This window comes from Lacerta agilis, chromosome 14 (assembly GCF_009819535.1).
Source record: "Lacerta agilis isolate rLacAgi1 chromosome 14, rLacAgi1.pri, whole genome shotgun sequence".
Classification (NCBI taxonomy): Eukaryota; Metazoa; Chordata; class Lepidosauria; order Squamata; family Lacertidae; genus Lacerta; species Lacerta agilis.
This window is the reverse complement of record NC_046325.1, coordinates 49,843,285-49,859,098: the sequence shown is the minus strand read 5'-3', so window position 1 is coordinate 49,859,098 and position 15,814 is coordinate 49,843,285. Positions and strand designations below refer to the sequence as shown.

Here is a 15,814-nt window from a genome sequence, read left to right as displayed (position 1 = left end):
CAGGTTACAAGAAAAGATTCTGACTAAACATTGGAAATAACTTTCTGATGGGAGTAACTGTTTGACAGTGGAACAGACACCCTCAGAAGTGTGGGTTCTTCATCATTGGAGGTTTTTATGCAGAGGGTGGACTGTCATCTTTCGCGGGTGCTTCACTTGCAATTTGATGACTCAGGTTCCCTTCGAATTCTACAACTTGGTGTTTCTCTAATAGCTGGTGCAGTAGTGAATGACACAACTGGTTTTATATGTCCAGACCATTTTGCAATGGTCAGCACCCTGGCTGTCAAATTCTGCACAAGCTTTAGTTTCTTAACAGGGTCAGATTTAGGAGTGGGAGCAGTGTGCATGCACTGGGAGCTGAGCCAAGGGGGCACCATCTCAAAGCCAGGTAAACAAGGCACTGGGATTTGAGAAGGAGGCATGAGCCCTCATGCCTTCTTCCCCAAGCCTAGTTAGCGCTTTCCTTACTCACGTTTTCAGTACCTCCTTCCCAAAGCTAGGCGATTCCTTACCTGCCTTTGGGAAGGCTGGGCAGGGACACCAGTTTTGGGCCTCGCACAGGGTGCCATAGTACCCAAGTCCACCACTGTTCTTAATCATCTTCAAAGGCAGCCCTATGTATAATGCATTGCAATAATCTAGCCTGGAGGTTACTAGAGCACAGCTAGCAGATGTTAGGCTGTCCCTGTCCAGAGAAGGGTGAAGCCGAGCTGCCAATAGCAGCTGATGGAAGGTGCTCTGTACCACTGAGGCCACTTGAGGCCCAAATTGCAGCTGAGCTACCCCCAAGCTATGCACCTGCTCCTTAGGAGGGAGTGTAACCCCATTCAGAGCAGGGCTCATCCCACTCATCTGATTTAAGGAACCGCCCACTAACAATCTTGTTTGGACCAGGTTTCAGTTTATTGGCTCTTAGGTGATTCATGACTAAGGCAAGACATTGGTCCAGAATATCCACTGCTGCACCTGCAGGTATAAAAGAAGAGCAGAGTTGTGTGTTACTAGATGATTGCTGGCAGCATGCTCAAATCTCTGGTTGGCCCCCATTCAGTGGTTTCATGTAGATACTGAACATCATGGGGGATAAAATTGAACACTGCAGAACCCCACACTGAAGGCTCTCTGGGGCTGGAAAGCACTTTCAGAGCAGCAGCTTCTGAAAATGACCTTCCAAGTAGGATTGGAACTACCACAGAGTGTTGCCACCCACAACCAGTTCAGGCAGCTGCGATAGGAGGATACCATGTTCGAGGATACTGGAAGCCACTGAGTGACACACTCCTGACAAAAGTCATTATATGAAGCAGCCATGGCAGTTTCGATGTCAAAACTGGACTAAACCCATGACTGAAATGGAAAATGGAATGCAACATGGAATAACTCAACAATTTTTTCCTTACTTAGTAACTGCTTTATCATACGATGGCTGTGGATCATAGCTGATTATACATTTTTTATTTAAAATTTATAATGAAATATTAAACTGGAGGCACTTGTTCTTTTCTCCAAAACCTTCATCTCCAGGACCATTTTTACATAACCTGCCTTTTAAGAACTGAGTTGTGCTGCAGGATGGTGTATCAGCCACTAGCATATGAGCATTTCTAAGTGAGAAGAAAATGTCTTTATAGTATCTGCTCACCAGACATGCAAAGAGTAGGAGGCTGAACAAGCAAAGCTAGTCTTGACACAGCTGGGACTCAGCCTCAGGGCCACGTGGAGAGTGGCAGGTGATGGGGGCAGCAGCAAACATATCTTAGGACCTCTGCAGCATCCTTTAAAAAATATGGTCAGAGGAGCTGGCTGAGCAGGTACCTGTTTGCACATGTTCATTTAGTTTCTTCTCAAACAATGCTTTATCCTAAGCCAGCTTCAATCTGATTTGAGAACAGTAGCTATATTCAACTTGCAGTTGAAGCCCGGATTTCCCGCAGGTGGGTGGTCTTTCATGTCTGGTGTCAGTGTGCGTGTTTATCTTCCCCCGCATTGCCTATGGCAGAATGGGGGGGGGCAGGTGAGGAGATGGTAATAATGATGGTGATGTTTCTGTCTCTACACTGAGCTCCCCCTCCCCCTCCCAGTAAAAAGACAATCCAAGAAACTTGCACCCACAAAGGGAGGAAGTCAATGTGTCTCTGCCCCTCTGTAAAATGCTTTCCCATTAAAAACAGACATCCCAGTTCAATAGCATTCTAGGACTGCTTTGTAGCATATGCAACAGTGAGTTCTTCAGTGTGATCTTAACAATGTCCTACTCAAACACAGCCTATTAAATTCAGTTGGACTTTCTCCCAGATAAATGAGAATAGCAGCAATACTACCTCCCTTACTTGAGAAGAAAGGCTGTTGAAACTTACTTCTGCACCATGGGCTGTGATCTTATGCATTCACATTTACTTGGAAGGAAGATGACAGGCATATGGAGTTTGGGATGGGTTTGGGGCAGGGAAACCAGTCAGTCAATGCACATCAGGTTAAGACATGATCCCTACTTCCTCCCCACCCACAGGTGTGGACAGACAGCATGGAAACGTCAAAAAGCAGTGAGGAACCCAACAATGTTCAAGTTCAAACTGAAGCACAAGGGGGGGGGGGAGAGAGAAAAACCTGATCTCCCTGTTTTAAGCTGGTAATGCCAGCCTCTGTCTCTTTCTCCAATCAAATCAAAATTCGATTGCCTCTTTGGACGCTCACTCAGAGGCAGCCTGCAGAAGTGTCTTGCTTGCATTCCTGCTACTCGACCTTCATTCCCTGACAGGGACGAGGTGGTTGTGCAGGGTGCGCTACTGATGTCTCCCACCGGCGCCCGTGCCTTGAGGGAGTGCGTTGGAAGGGGCTTTCCCACAAGTATACTCGGAACTGGAAAATGTTCAACCACTTATGCTGGGGCTGGACATTGTCTGCCCAAAATAATCCAGCTAGCCTTTTCACAAGTAAATTATAGGAATGTAGTTTCACAATTGTCTAGGAAGTTTATTCCGCTGATCATCTTACATTTTGCCTAATCTCTAGATCGTTACTTAATATTTATGATCACAGCTGAAAGTAGGCCTACCAATATAAATGTTAAATGGTTTTTTCTGTGGGTGAAAATACTGTTCCTTAGTTAAAGGGATTGTGGTGATCTCTGGCGTCACTTTGTGTGATGTTATTTCAGAATTTCCCCCGACTGTTGCGTCCTTGAGTGCTGCTTCCGGCATATTGTGTCAAACTACAGTACTAGATTCTTAACTAAACTTCAGGAAAGTCCACGCCCTGGACAACGAGATATTTCCTACTTGCGTCGAGAGCACCTTTCCCTACATCTTTTGGCTTTCAAGTTTAGAGCACGTCGCCTCAGAGAGAGGCGGTGTTCCCACATGCCAGATCCTGCCCTCACAGAGTGTTCTAATAAATACTGAGGCGCTGACCATTTTCTTTCGAACTGCGGACTCTCATGCTTCAAGAGATGACTTCGTCCTAGTGCTTTTCAGAAAGCTCAAGCGTGTGTTGCGGAAGCGGCACGTGATCGGTGCCCCCCCCCCCCGCAGGGACCTTGGCGGCCAAGGAAGCGCTCCTGCCCTTTCCCGAGCGCTTAGTGCGGAAATCTGAAGAAGGGTGCATGCACACACGAAAGGCTAGCTCATACCAAGAAGAAACTTAGTTAGTTGGTCTCTAAGGTGCTACTGGAAGGAATCTTTTTATTATTATTTTGTTGCGGAAATCTTGCTTGCCACCAAATGGCGGGCCGGGGTCTGTGCCCCCCGAGGGAGGCTCCACAGCTTCACCGGCGCGCCCGGCCCATTTTTTGTGTTATTTGTGATGTTATGTTTTTGTTTATCTATGTTTTTTAAAAAATGCTTTAATAAAAATTATTATAAAAAGAGAGAGAGAGAGGAGCCACGGCCCGCCGAGCCCGGACACCGCCCGTCGCCTCGCAGCCGGCCGGCCGCCAGGAAGGAAGGAAGGAAGGAAGGAAGGAAGGGGCGCGGCGGCCGGCTGGCCGGGGCGGGCCAGCATCTCCGCGGCGCCTCCGGGAACGCGCTGCTCGGCTGCCCGGCTGCTCGTCTTGGTCCTGGTCCTCAGGTAGGCACGGGGGGGGGGGAGGGGGGCTGCCGTGGCGGCGGACACGGGACTTCCCCGCGCTCCGCCTCTCGGGGTCTCCTTTCCCGGCCAGCGCGCGCGCGCGAGAGAGAGAGAGAGACACCGAGACGCGAGAGCGCGCTTTGGTGCGTCGGCCGCGTCCCGGGCGAAGGGCGAGGAGGCGCTTCCGGGCCGGCTCCCCCCCCCCTCGCCCTCCGTCCGCGCTGCCCGGGGCCCGGAGTCCCCCGCCGGGTGGCCGCCTCGGGGAAGGCGCCTCCGTCCTGCTCCTGCGCCAGCAGCACAAAGGCGGCCAGAAGGCGGAGCTCGTCCCGCGGCGGCCCCGGGGCTGCCCATCGCCCGGCGCACCTGCTGATGCTGCTGCTGCGAAACCCTTTCCGTCTTTCTTCGCCGGCTCGAGCGGCGGGCGGAGGACGATGGTGCCCTGGAAGCGGCGCTTAGAGGTGGCTTGTTGTTTTGTTAGGGTATCCGCACAAAACCATCCACTTGGCAGCCCGCCCTTTCCCGCAGCTAAATCCCCCCCCCCATTCAATAAGGGGAGGAAACAGGGGCGTAGCAAGGTAAATTGGTACCCACCCCACCAGGCATGGGAAGGTCAGGTGGCACCCGGTGCGGAAAATTTCTTGTCAACCCCCCCCATTGATTCCCCCCCCCGCAAAAATGGTTTTATGTGATTTCATATTTTCTTACAAAGGAATAATAACAAGTAATTATAATAAAAAACTTTTATTTATATCCCGCCCTCCCCGGCCAAAGTCGGGCTCAGGGTGGCTAACATCAGATACATAACACTGGTATAAAATCAAACAATAATTAAATTACCTCCTAAAAAATCTCAAAATCAAATTAAAGTCTAATTAGATTGCTTTCCACAGGGTTGGGGTTGGGAACAGTAAGTGTTCTCTGAACTGAAATTTCAGCCTTCATGACATAAGAAAACAGCCAAGTGAACAGCTATTTTGGTGGAGGAGGGTCAAGATATTAACCAATATGAATGAAATTTCATATATAGCTATATAATCCCTAGTATAGTAAGATAAGACCTCCGGAGCAGGCATTTTCCAAAAAAATTCAATATTATTTTTTTTTTACAAATTCCCCCCCCCCCAATTGTTCCTTGATAATTTGTCACCCCCTCCATTATGGAACCCAGGGCGGCCCACCCCCCTTGCTACGCCCCTGGGAGGAAATACAATATAAAGTCACAAGTTGCCTCATGGTAACCAACTTACCTGGCTGATTGTGTGTTTTGTGTTTTGCTGGATGCAGCCATTGCCACACTCCTCTAATTCCATTTTGCTTTCAGCTACCCATAGGGAAAAGATGCAGATTGCCTTTCCCCACTGATTGTTGCTGAAAAAGCATGCTCACTGTATTTTAATTAAAATAACATGTGGACAGAGCTGCTGTTGCCCGAAAGCACCTCTATTAAAAGAGGCTTCTCGGGGACTGGAGCAGGAAAGGGAAAGGAGAGGAAGGGAAGCAGACACCTTTCATGCGGGTAATTCCAAAACCTGACTTGGAGCTACTCCCCTTGGAGACAATTCGGAAACTTCCATTGGTCCAAAATGCAGCAGCCAGATTTCTGGCTGGGGTTCCATTACTGGCTTCAAAGTCCAATTCAAGGTGCTCAGATTAGTGTTTAAAGCCCTAAACTACTCAGCCCCCAAATATCTGAAAGACCGCTTCCTTTCCTACTACAAACCCTCTTGGGTGCTAAGACTGGCAGTGGTAGTTCCAGCACTCTCCAAACTCTCAGCGGGGTGGCTTGGGAGAGGGCCCTCTCTGTGGCAGCCCCCAAGTTGTGGAACTCCCTCCCTACAAAGGTGCATCTGGCAACCTCATTATACAGGTTTCTGTGAATGCTGAATGCTTACCCATTATCACCTGAGATGTATATCTGCAGGCCCCATCTTATTTTTTGTAGTTGCATTTTTAATTGTAAGTTTTTAAACTGCATTTTAAATTGTAACTTGCCCTGGGACATTACAGTGAAGGATGGGTAATAAAGTAAAATAATGAGAGCAATCATAATACTGATAGTAACCAGTAACCAGTAATAATAATCTATTTCTGTCCAAAAAGAACTGTAGCTGGCAAACCATCTTGTTCCTTATACAATTTTTCACAGTGCAATCATGTGATGTATATGTCCCATTTCTTGAATTTCCTTCCTCAGGGTCTGACTGAATATCATGGCTTCTGGGGATGCTGTGGAGAAGACCGTGAACACATCTTCCGTGTAAGAAGTGAATCAAGTGCTATTTAATAGGTTTAGGTATAAATTGCCTCACAAATTGTGGGAGGGGACATTACTTCCAAACTTCCATTATATTGCTATCACAGAAGTGGGGTTGGATAAGACGGGACGTGGGACAGGGACATCTGCTTGTCCCATTGTGCTCTTTCTTCAATTGCTCCTCCTGTTCTTACACTTACCTAACTTTTAAGTAACTTTTAAGAACATAATTTATTGCTGCAAAACCTTTGTTTTTAAGAAATCTTGTCTTGATTGCCTTCAAAATAACAACCATGCAGTTGTGCCCATAGAAACGTAATTCTGTAAACAGCAGATCAATTAATTAGGGAATTTTGCACATGAGGGCTAGGAAGTATTAAGGCCTTTGTTTGAATGGATATGGAAGCAGCTGTGGGATTGCCTGCTAGCCTTACACCTTAGTGCAATCCGTGTAATGTCTGAAAGCACCTACATGCCTATTAACTATGTACACACAGACTCTCCCATACATCACGTTGTGTGTGCATAGAGAGCATGGTCAGCGGGCATGATGGGTATAATCCTGCTCCCTCATCACTCTGCATTCTGAAGGGTAGCTACAAGAAAGGAGATGCCAAGCAGGGGCGTCTGAGCCATAGAGGTTAGTGGCACAGGGCACCAGGGCGCCAAGTTCTGGAGGGCTCCAGAGAAGAGGCAGAGGCTGGACGCGACGTCTCCTGGCATCAGCTCGCTGCCCTCGCCCGCCTCCGCCATGCCGCGATGAAGGAGCACCACGCCCAGAGCCTCCATCTGCTGTGGCTACCGTGGCATGAAGTGTCCAGCTGAGCCAGGAGGCGGTATGTCCAGCCTCCGTCTCTTCCCCGCCGGAGGAGCCGGCCACTGCCCACCTCCTCCAGCCTTGCTGGCAGTGCCGTCCTCCATAAAAAAAACCTCTGGGAAATGGGGGTGGGGGCACCGGAGGGAGCTTTGCACCACAGCGCTGGATATGCTTAAGACGGCCCTGATTCCAACTAAACCAGCACACAACACACAAGATGCCTCTGAAAGGAAAATAAGCAATCTTTACTAATTTTGAGATGCTGAACACAAAAACGAGGGGGGGGGGGAATCTGTTGGTCAGCTCCTGTTTAGGAGATACAAAAACTCCAACTGAGTACATAATTTCATTTGGCAACACTGTATTTCAAGCTCCTGATTGTGACATACGGTGCCATCTTGCACCAGCCCATCATGTACACCAGGACATGCAGCTGAGTAGTGCAGTTGAGTCATGACACCATGGCTTTATGATTGCAGTGTGGTGTAATGGTTAGAGTGTTGGACTAGGACCTGAGAAAGCTGGGTTCGAATCCCTACTCAGCCATGAAGCTCCCATGGTGACCTTGGAGTCAGTCACCATCTCTTAGCCAAACCTACCTCACAGGTTTGTTGTGAGGATGAAATGGGGATGAAATGTACACTACCTTGATAAAATAATAGTGGTAAATAAACAAATAATGATGCAATCATTAGTATAAAGCAAAGTATTGATGGGTGAGCTAGTCATTTGTGCCACTTCGTGGGCTACTCTCCCATTTACCGGTACCCTGCATCATAAGTTCTACACATGTGATCCCTGCAGTGTAAATCCAGCTGTAGTGACGCCTCATAAATGTGTTGATAGTGCAGGTAACTTTTGTTACATTTGTGGGGAAGTGACATCTGCAAGTCAGAAAAAAGGCCATCACTCCAATGGTGAGAAATGCACATCAGCTTTATTCTGGATGGTGATAGAACGAACTCCAGCCCCTCTCCTTCCCTTCTCCTATCTGGCTGGTTCCTTCCCAGAGTCCCTGGGCCGGCGCAGCTGAGATAGGTGGGCCCAACTCCAGCTCTTGGTAATACAATATGTGAGACAATTCTAAACATTCAAGGCTGTGATCCCGAAGAATCCTAATTGTCCAGACATTATATTTGTTGCCTGGTTTAAAGATGCTCATTCTGCTGCTATAAATTCATACTAAGTTTCTCCCTTCTTTTGACAGGGAAGCCCCCATTCATGTCCCAAATCAACATCTTCAGAAGATGGGAGATGACATCCTGTACCATTTTGCTCTGGGCACTGGCACCCATGACTTCCCTGCCTTGTTTGGAGATGTAAAGGTTTGGAGATGTAAATGGTGCTGGTGACAACAAGGACCCGGGTTTGATCCCCATGTGGGACAGCTGCATATTCCTGCATTGTCTAGTGTGAATTGTTGAAAGGTGTCTCTGTAGCATGAAGAGGCTTTTCGTATTTCTATTTTTTAAAATGTTTTTAAAATGCGTTCTTAAATATTTCGATAGTTAGCGTTAATATACTTACAGTTTCCTCTCTTCGATCTTGCCTAGTTTGTGTGTGTTGGAGGAAGCCCTTCGCGAATGAAAGCTTTTATTACCTACATAGCTGAAGAGTTGGGAGTTGGCAGCCCAGGCAAGGACTACCCCAATATCTGTGCAGGAACCGATCGTTATGCGATGTACAAAGCAGGGCCTGTGCTATCCGTCAGTGTAAGTGGGCCAGATGTTTGTGGGCATGTCAATTAAAACTGAATTTTCTCTCTTAAAAATATCTCCAAAGGATCATTAATGCATTGTTAGATTAGATTTGTATATATACAAACTGCATATGTACAATTGACACAGGACACAAAACTGTGGGCTAATGGGGGCTTTGGGCTTGTGCTTTGTGTTCCTCTGGAGGCACCAGGACAGGGAGAGGTTCCTTCCTTTGGCTTCCAGGCAGAAACTCAAACCATCCAAGGGAGCTTTCTGGCATGCCCAAACGCAGCACTAAGCAGGAACGCTCCTCCCCTGTCAGGAGATGGGTGATCCTTAGCACTGGGCTCAGGAAAGCATTCAGGTGTGCCAGCCAGCTCCCTGCAGAATGCTGTTGCGCCCAAACTCAGCGCTGAATAACAGAGAGAAATCTCTTCCCTTCCCTCAGTCTTAAAGAGGAAGAGGAACAATGTAACTGTGTTACAATGATCACAAGAAATTTTGCATGTAAAACACATATTAGTTCCTATCTCATCACATTTTCATAATGGTAAGAACCTCAAAGAAAAGAATGAAGTTAAAGAATATAGGTTTTTATTTTCATTTCTTGAGATGGAAAAAAGCACGTTTTGTGGTCAACATTACACACTAAACCAATGCATATTTTATTGTCCTAAGCTAATCTGATTTTCCTCCTAACATAAAATGTCTTGTCAGTTCACCAAATGAGAAAGCAAAGCTATCAGTACACTAAAAGAGTCATTAACCTGTTCTTTATTTTCTTGCAGAGGTGCTTAACTGAGCTTCAAGGGGGAAATAGAAAAATTCTAAATCACCTTGCATGTCATACTTCTGATTGTTTTTATTCACATGTAAAATGCTATTGTGAAAACCTGTTGCCAAATGATAAAATTTGGGGAAATAATTCTAAAATTATATAGAATATGCTAACGATGTATTAAAATGAAAAATGAGACTATTTGTTGACTTTTTCATGGAATTACCCAGGAATCCATGAAAACATTCACAAATTAATTTACAGGTGGCATTAAATTGAGTGATATACAAATTATAGAACAAAGAATGCTGGAGAGGCTATAACACAAGAGGAACCTTCTACCACTTGTGGTGGGATTGCTCTACAGTCAATCAATTTTGGCAAAAGGTAGTTGAGGAAATTGGCAAAGCTGAAAGCTTCCATAGTTGTGTTGCTGTTTCTGTTTGATAATCAATATGCTGATATACCTTACAAGGCTTTGATAACTTTCATGTTAGTGATGGCTTACCAACTGATTGCTATACACTGGGGAAATGGCCTATTTCTAGATGGTGCAGTAACCTTTGGCAAATGGTCCTGGCTGAGAAATTAGCAGGTAGATTAAAAGCTGTGAAGGGTTTAAATAAAATCGCCTTTGACGATGCATGATGCTGTGTAGGCACACTATAGCTCCTCTACTTTTTGAAGAGACTCTTTTAGTTAATATACTTGACTTCACATTGTACACTCTTGCAACCATGAGTCTCTTTATCATTAATATTTGCTACTATGGTTATCTGCAGACCGTATTCTGAAAATCTCGAATTAAAAATGGCTTTAGTGCAGTATTTCTTTTCAGGATAAATGCTTTGCTGGCTTCCTGCTTCAATACTTCAATATAATAGAAGGTTGTAACCATCAAAATAGTTATTCTCTTCCTTTCCCACATCCCCATAATAACCTAGAACACAAGCGTGTCATAAGCAGAATGATTTATTCACTGTGAATTGTCCCCCACCCCCACTTTTTTCATTTCAGCATGGAATGGGGATTCCTTCCATTTCCATCATGCTGCATGAACTCTTCAAGCTGCTGTGTCATTCCAAGTGTTCCAATGTAACCATTATTCGTATCGGCACATCTGGGGGAATAGGTATTCCTCATGCCCTTACTACTTTAAAGCAAAAAATGAAATGAAATCACAGTTATTGGTTTGTGAGCTCTAGATATAACTATGAAACATATATTTGAAATGTAGGTTTGGCACCAGGATCTGTGGTGATCACCAAGCAATCTGTAGATGCCACCTTCAAACCTCAGTTTGAACAGTTTGTTCTGGGAAAGCCCATATATCGTAGCACAAACTTAGACGAGGAACTGGCTCAAGACTTGATGGAGTGTGCCAAGGAACTGGATCAATTCAAAACAGTCATTGGGAACACCATGTGCACTCTGGATTTCTATGAAGGTAAGGCTGAAAGAGTGCAACCAAATTCATGAACAACAAAGCAAAGGAAACAGAAGAGAAGCAAAACATTTAAAGCGTTCGCTAAACATGTGCATTTAAAAACAACATAGGGGATTATATTGAAATAATAAAATCAGAATATTTAGATAATTAAACCAATAGTCCCCCACGAGTTTGACCTAGTTTACACAAACAGCATCTTGATAGGTTAAAGGAACAGCTTCACCTTACATATTAGACTACATGCGAGGGGATTATTCTCATAGTTGAATGCTTCCCCATGAAAAAGAACACATATACTGTATACTGTAATTGATGGTGTGGCCTAATTCTCAGAACTATGTTCTGATCTGCACATTGGTCCAGGTAGGGTGGGGTCCCAAATGCAGAGTGAGCTGAAGTCTTCCCCAGCCATACAGTAGCTCTGGTTCCATCCATTGGCCAAAGTTCAAGCGGTGAGCCTGGTCTAGCTCATCAGGCAACTCAACTCCATGAGGTATTATTGTAGAGATTTCATTGCATGTATTAAAATCTGCATTTCATACATTTGTAGGCCAAGCTCGTCTTGATGGCGCAATCTGCTCATACACTGAGGAAGAGAAGGCACAATATTTAACGGCAGCTTACAAGGCCGGAGTCAGGAATATTGAGATGGAATCTTCTGTTTTTGCAGCCATGTGCAATATTGTTGGTATCAAAGGTAAGCAGCACATGTGTCCAGTCTTACATAATTCACTAGCTTCAACAGTCAATAGTTTATCATGTAATTCATAGCCACAGAAGTTTTAATATTGCTCATAAATGCTGAGTATCTTAATGCTTTAGTATAATTTTTAATCAATAATTCCAGGTGGCATCCATAATAGCTTATCTAAGGCTGGAAGCACAATAGTTTGAAAAGTTAAGTCTGAAAATCTTGGGCTCAGTTTTTCTTTCCAAGCTCTCAGCCTCTTGCCCTACATTTTAAATCCATAATAACAGCATATTTCATAACTATTGCTGTGTCCCTGTTAGACCTTCTCTTATTTTGACATGCATCACAGTTCATGTTTGATGTTTGTCTGATGTTTCCAACTGATTTGATGCCACTTGCAGTTTATACTGCTTCCTTCTCTTGCTTGATTTATGATTTGGCCCTTTTCTGGTCCTGAGCAGCTCTTGTGGGATGCTTGATAGCAGGGGCATAGCAAGGTAAATTGGTACCCGGGGGCTAAAAAAATTTTGTCACCCCCCCCAGACATGGGAAGGTCAGGTGGTACACGGTGCGGAAAAATTCTTGTCAACCCCCCCCCATTGATCCCCCCCCGCAAACATGGTTTTACGTTATTTCATATTTTCTTACAAAGGAATAATAACAAGAAATAATAATAAATAATAAAAAAACTTTTATTTATATCCCACCCTCCCCGGCCGAAGTCGGGCTCAGGGTGGCTAACATCAGATACATAACATTGGTATAAAATCAAACAATAATTAAATTACCTCCTAAAAACATCTCAGAATCTAATTAAAAGTCTAATGAGATGGCTTTCCACAGGGTTAGGGTTGGGAACAGTAAGTGTTCTCTGAACTGAAATTTCAGCCTTCATGACATAGGAAAACAGCCAAGTGAACAGCTATTTTGGTGGAGGAGGGTCAAGATATTAACCGATATGCATGAAATTTCATATATAGCTATATGAAGACCTTCGGAGCAGGCATTTTAAAAAAAAAGTTCAAAAAAAGTTCAATTCCCCCCCCCCCAAAAAATTGTTCCTTGGTAATTTGTCACCCCCTCCATTATGGAACCCAGGGCAGACGGCCCCCCTTGCTACGCCCCTGCTTGATAGTCTCCCGTTACCCCTAATTTGATCTCACTCAGTCCAAGTTCAACATAATGTCCGCAGTGCAGAATTCCCACTAATAAGCCAGGACATGATTAAGAATGCTTTTAGGTTTGAGGGTGAAGAACCTTTAACCAGATCCAAACTTCAGAACAACAGAAAGAAAGCTTTAAAGTATCCTAATATATATATATTTAAATATAAGAACAAATCTGGGCCATAATATCACAAGAGCTGGTTCTGTGGGGAAAAGTGAGGTAGCAGCAAATACACCACAGCAAAGTTCTGATGAGTTATGTCCTGCTGACGACGGTTCCCCGTGTGCACAGAGGAACTTCCTGGCTCTTCTGTTTTTTGAAGGTGGAGGTGAAACAGACTATGGTCTCGTTAACAAATGCCCAATTCCTGCTTAAGGTTTTGTTTCCATTGATAATTGGCTTTATCTGTCACTGAAACCTTTCCCCTGCCATGTTTGACTGTTTCTTTGTTTGCTGGTCAGTTCACCTTATCCTGGGTAAAGTGTCCTCCCCCCCTGCCCGCCCCCGCCCCCCCGTTCATAGTGTTATTTTCAAGTAACCTTTGTGTATTGGTCTTGGGTTTTGTTTTATAAACGCAGGTGCTGTGGTCTGTGTAACACTCCTGAACCGACTGGAGGGCGACCAAATCTCCACCCCCCACGATGTGCTGGCTGAATACCAGAAGAGGCCGCAGAAATTGGTGGGGCACTGGATTAAGAAACGTCTTGGGAAAAAGTGACATTGCCATTTTTAGTTAGCTTTATACTGTAAATAAATACAAAACTCAACATTTCTTCATTTTTGAATTCATGATAAATAACTGTAACTCAGGGGTGACAAGCTTTTTTTGGGCTGAGAGCACATTTACCCATGCTCAGGCTTCTGGGGATCACATTTCAAAGTAGGCATGGTTGATGTGTAAAAGTGGGCATGTGATTATTATTTTTTAATGGGCAATGTTAGAAAGCTTGGAAGGGCCATAAAAAACCTTTTAGAATCACAGCAAGGGAGCCAATGAGAACAGTAAGGGGGAAATAGTTTAAATCAATTAATTTTTTGATTACCAGTATAAATGGGGGGAAATAGCTTGGTTTTAGAGAGTTCTAACTCCCAGCAGATGTTTCTTACTGGTGCATGAGGGTAATCTCTACTGTAAAGATGGATGGACAGGCAAGGACCATATAGTGTGTGTTCAGTTTTTACCCAACTGCACACATGTGCATCTTGGTGACCTGGAAGTGGCCAGAAAAGGGCTCAGAACGGGCTTATACATGCTCCGCCGTCACGTGTGATGAGCCAGAATGCAACCCCCACACAAATCAGGGGTTGCCTATATAAAATGAGACCCTCTGGAGTAAAAAAAAAAAAAAAAAAGAGAGGAGAATTTTCTTTCTGTTTGGTATGATTTTATTGTTTACATTAATAATGCAGAACATAACCAGTCTTTGCCAACCTCCAGCCTGTGGATAATACAATATAGCAGGAATACTTCCAGAGCTTCACAAACTACGGTTTGCTGGAAATGCAGCTGATCCCCCTTGCAAAATAAGGAGTTTATTGTGTTTTTAGAATGCCCTTTATATATATCCCCTAGACAACAATCCCTCAATTGCATCCTTTGCTGTCTTTCCAACTGACCTCCCCTTGAGCAAATCTCTATTTTGCTGGCCGGCAATAATGTATTTATTACTGCACTGGTTGCAATAATGTATTTATTACTGCAAAAAAAATTCTTGGCTGCAAGTAAGTTGAGAGCTAGGCACCAAGACAAGTATCATAAGGAGGAGTGTGAGATGTGGAGTATTTAACTTAGGCAAGAGTGATTTTTTTTTACATTTTTGTATGTTTGCTTTGCTGTTGCTGTTGTTCAGTTTTAAATCAATTATTTGTATTCTACGCATTGTGACCAATTGTAACAGCTTATAGCTTTAAGTACCGGTAATAAAGATTCATTCATTCATTCATTCATTCATTCATTGTGTTTTTAATTTTTTAATAGGCTTGTAATTTCTATTAAATAAAAAGTCTGGAATGCATTGCTGGTGTCTCTGGCCCTCTTTCTCTCTTGCTCTGGTTTTTCATGCCTCTTTTTGTGATGGCTTTGTTCTATGAGTGAATCTGCATTTTAATTTTTAAAAAGCATGTTAAAAATGTGGAAAAATTGGGAGGGGGGATCCCTTTTGAGTACCACAGTTTCCCATTGGGGGTTCCGTAAGAGTAGTCAATAATATTTTGGTTTTTTTTATTTTGCTTAAAGAATTTCTAGTCATTTAAATGACAGATTTTCCTGCAGTGGAGGAGCGTTGTCCTTCCTGCTGACTCCACTTGGCAGGACCGGGCAAATGAAGTAACTCTTACCTCCGTGTGTGGTGAGGCAGCTGCTCCAGTTTTGTTCCTGCCTAGGCTCCCTGTGCAGGTCGTGGGGCGGACTCTGCCTTCAACTCTCTTTTGCCTACGAGAAGCCTTGGCGTTGCTTGGTCTGTGAACAACAGAGAGATCCTGTCAGTGAGGACCTTTGGGGTAGTAACCAGCTTTATTCTGAGCATGGCACAAATCCCCTTGCGGACTCCCAGCCTTCTTTTTTCAGCCATTTCCTCCAATGGAGAGGCTGTGTGAGCAGAGGCTTCCTGTGGCGGCAGCCCTGTCTTACTCTGGAGTGGCGGGGATGGCCTTGGCTGGTTGCTTCAGGGGTCAGCCCAGGGACTAGGGCTGGGAGAAGGGGGCTAGCTAGAAGGGGGGGGTAGCAGACTGGCTCAGGGAACTTGTTTCGCTTCCCCTCTCATCAATGCCAAGACCAGGGGTCAGCAACACTTTTCAGCCATGGGCCAGTCTACCATCCCTCAGACCATGTGGTGGGACAGACTATATTTTTTGGGGGGGGGGGGGGCGATAAACAAATTCCTATGCCCC

At 44.8% G+C, this 15,814-nt stretch overlaps 1 protein-coding gene across 2 annotated transcripts; it reads left to right on the top strand.

Annotated features, from left to right (window-relative positions):
• Positions 1 to 6,246: 6,246 nt before the first annotated feature.
• UPP1 (uridine phosphorylase 1) lies at positions 6,247 to 13,676 on the top strand. 2 transcript variants are annotated; one of them, XM_033170510.1, is made up of 7 exons: positions 6,247 to 6,325; positions 8,347 to 8,464; positions 8,693 to 8,851; positions 10,635 to 10,749; positions 10,855 to 11,064; positions 11,618 to 11,764; positions 13,504 to 13,676. In XM_033170510.1, the coding sequence occupies exons 1-7, from the start codon at positions 6,279 to 6,281 to the stop codon at positions 13,641 to 13,643; spliced, it is 936 nt and encodes a 311-aa protein (XP_033026401.1). In that variant the 5' UTR covers positions 6,247 to 6,278; the 3' UTR covers positions 13,644 to 13,676. The 2 variants fall into 2 exon arrangements, with proteins under 2 accessions (XP_033026401.1, XP_033026402.1); XM_033170511.1 differs by lacking the exon at positions 6,247 to 6,325 and having other exon boundaries at positions 8,452 to 8,474.
• Positions 13,677 to 15,814: the final 2,138 nt, after the last annotated feature.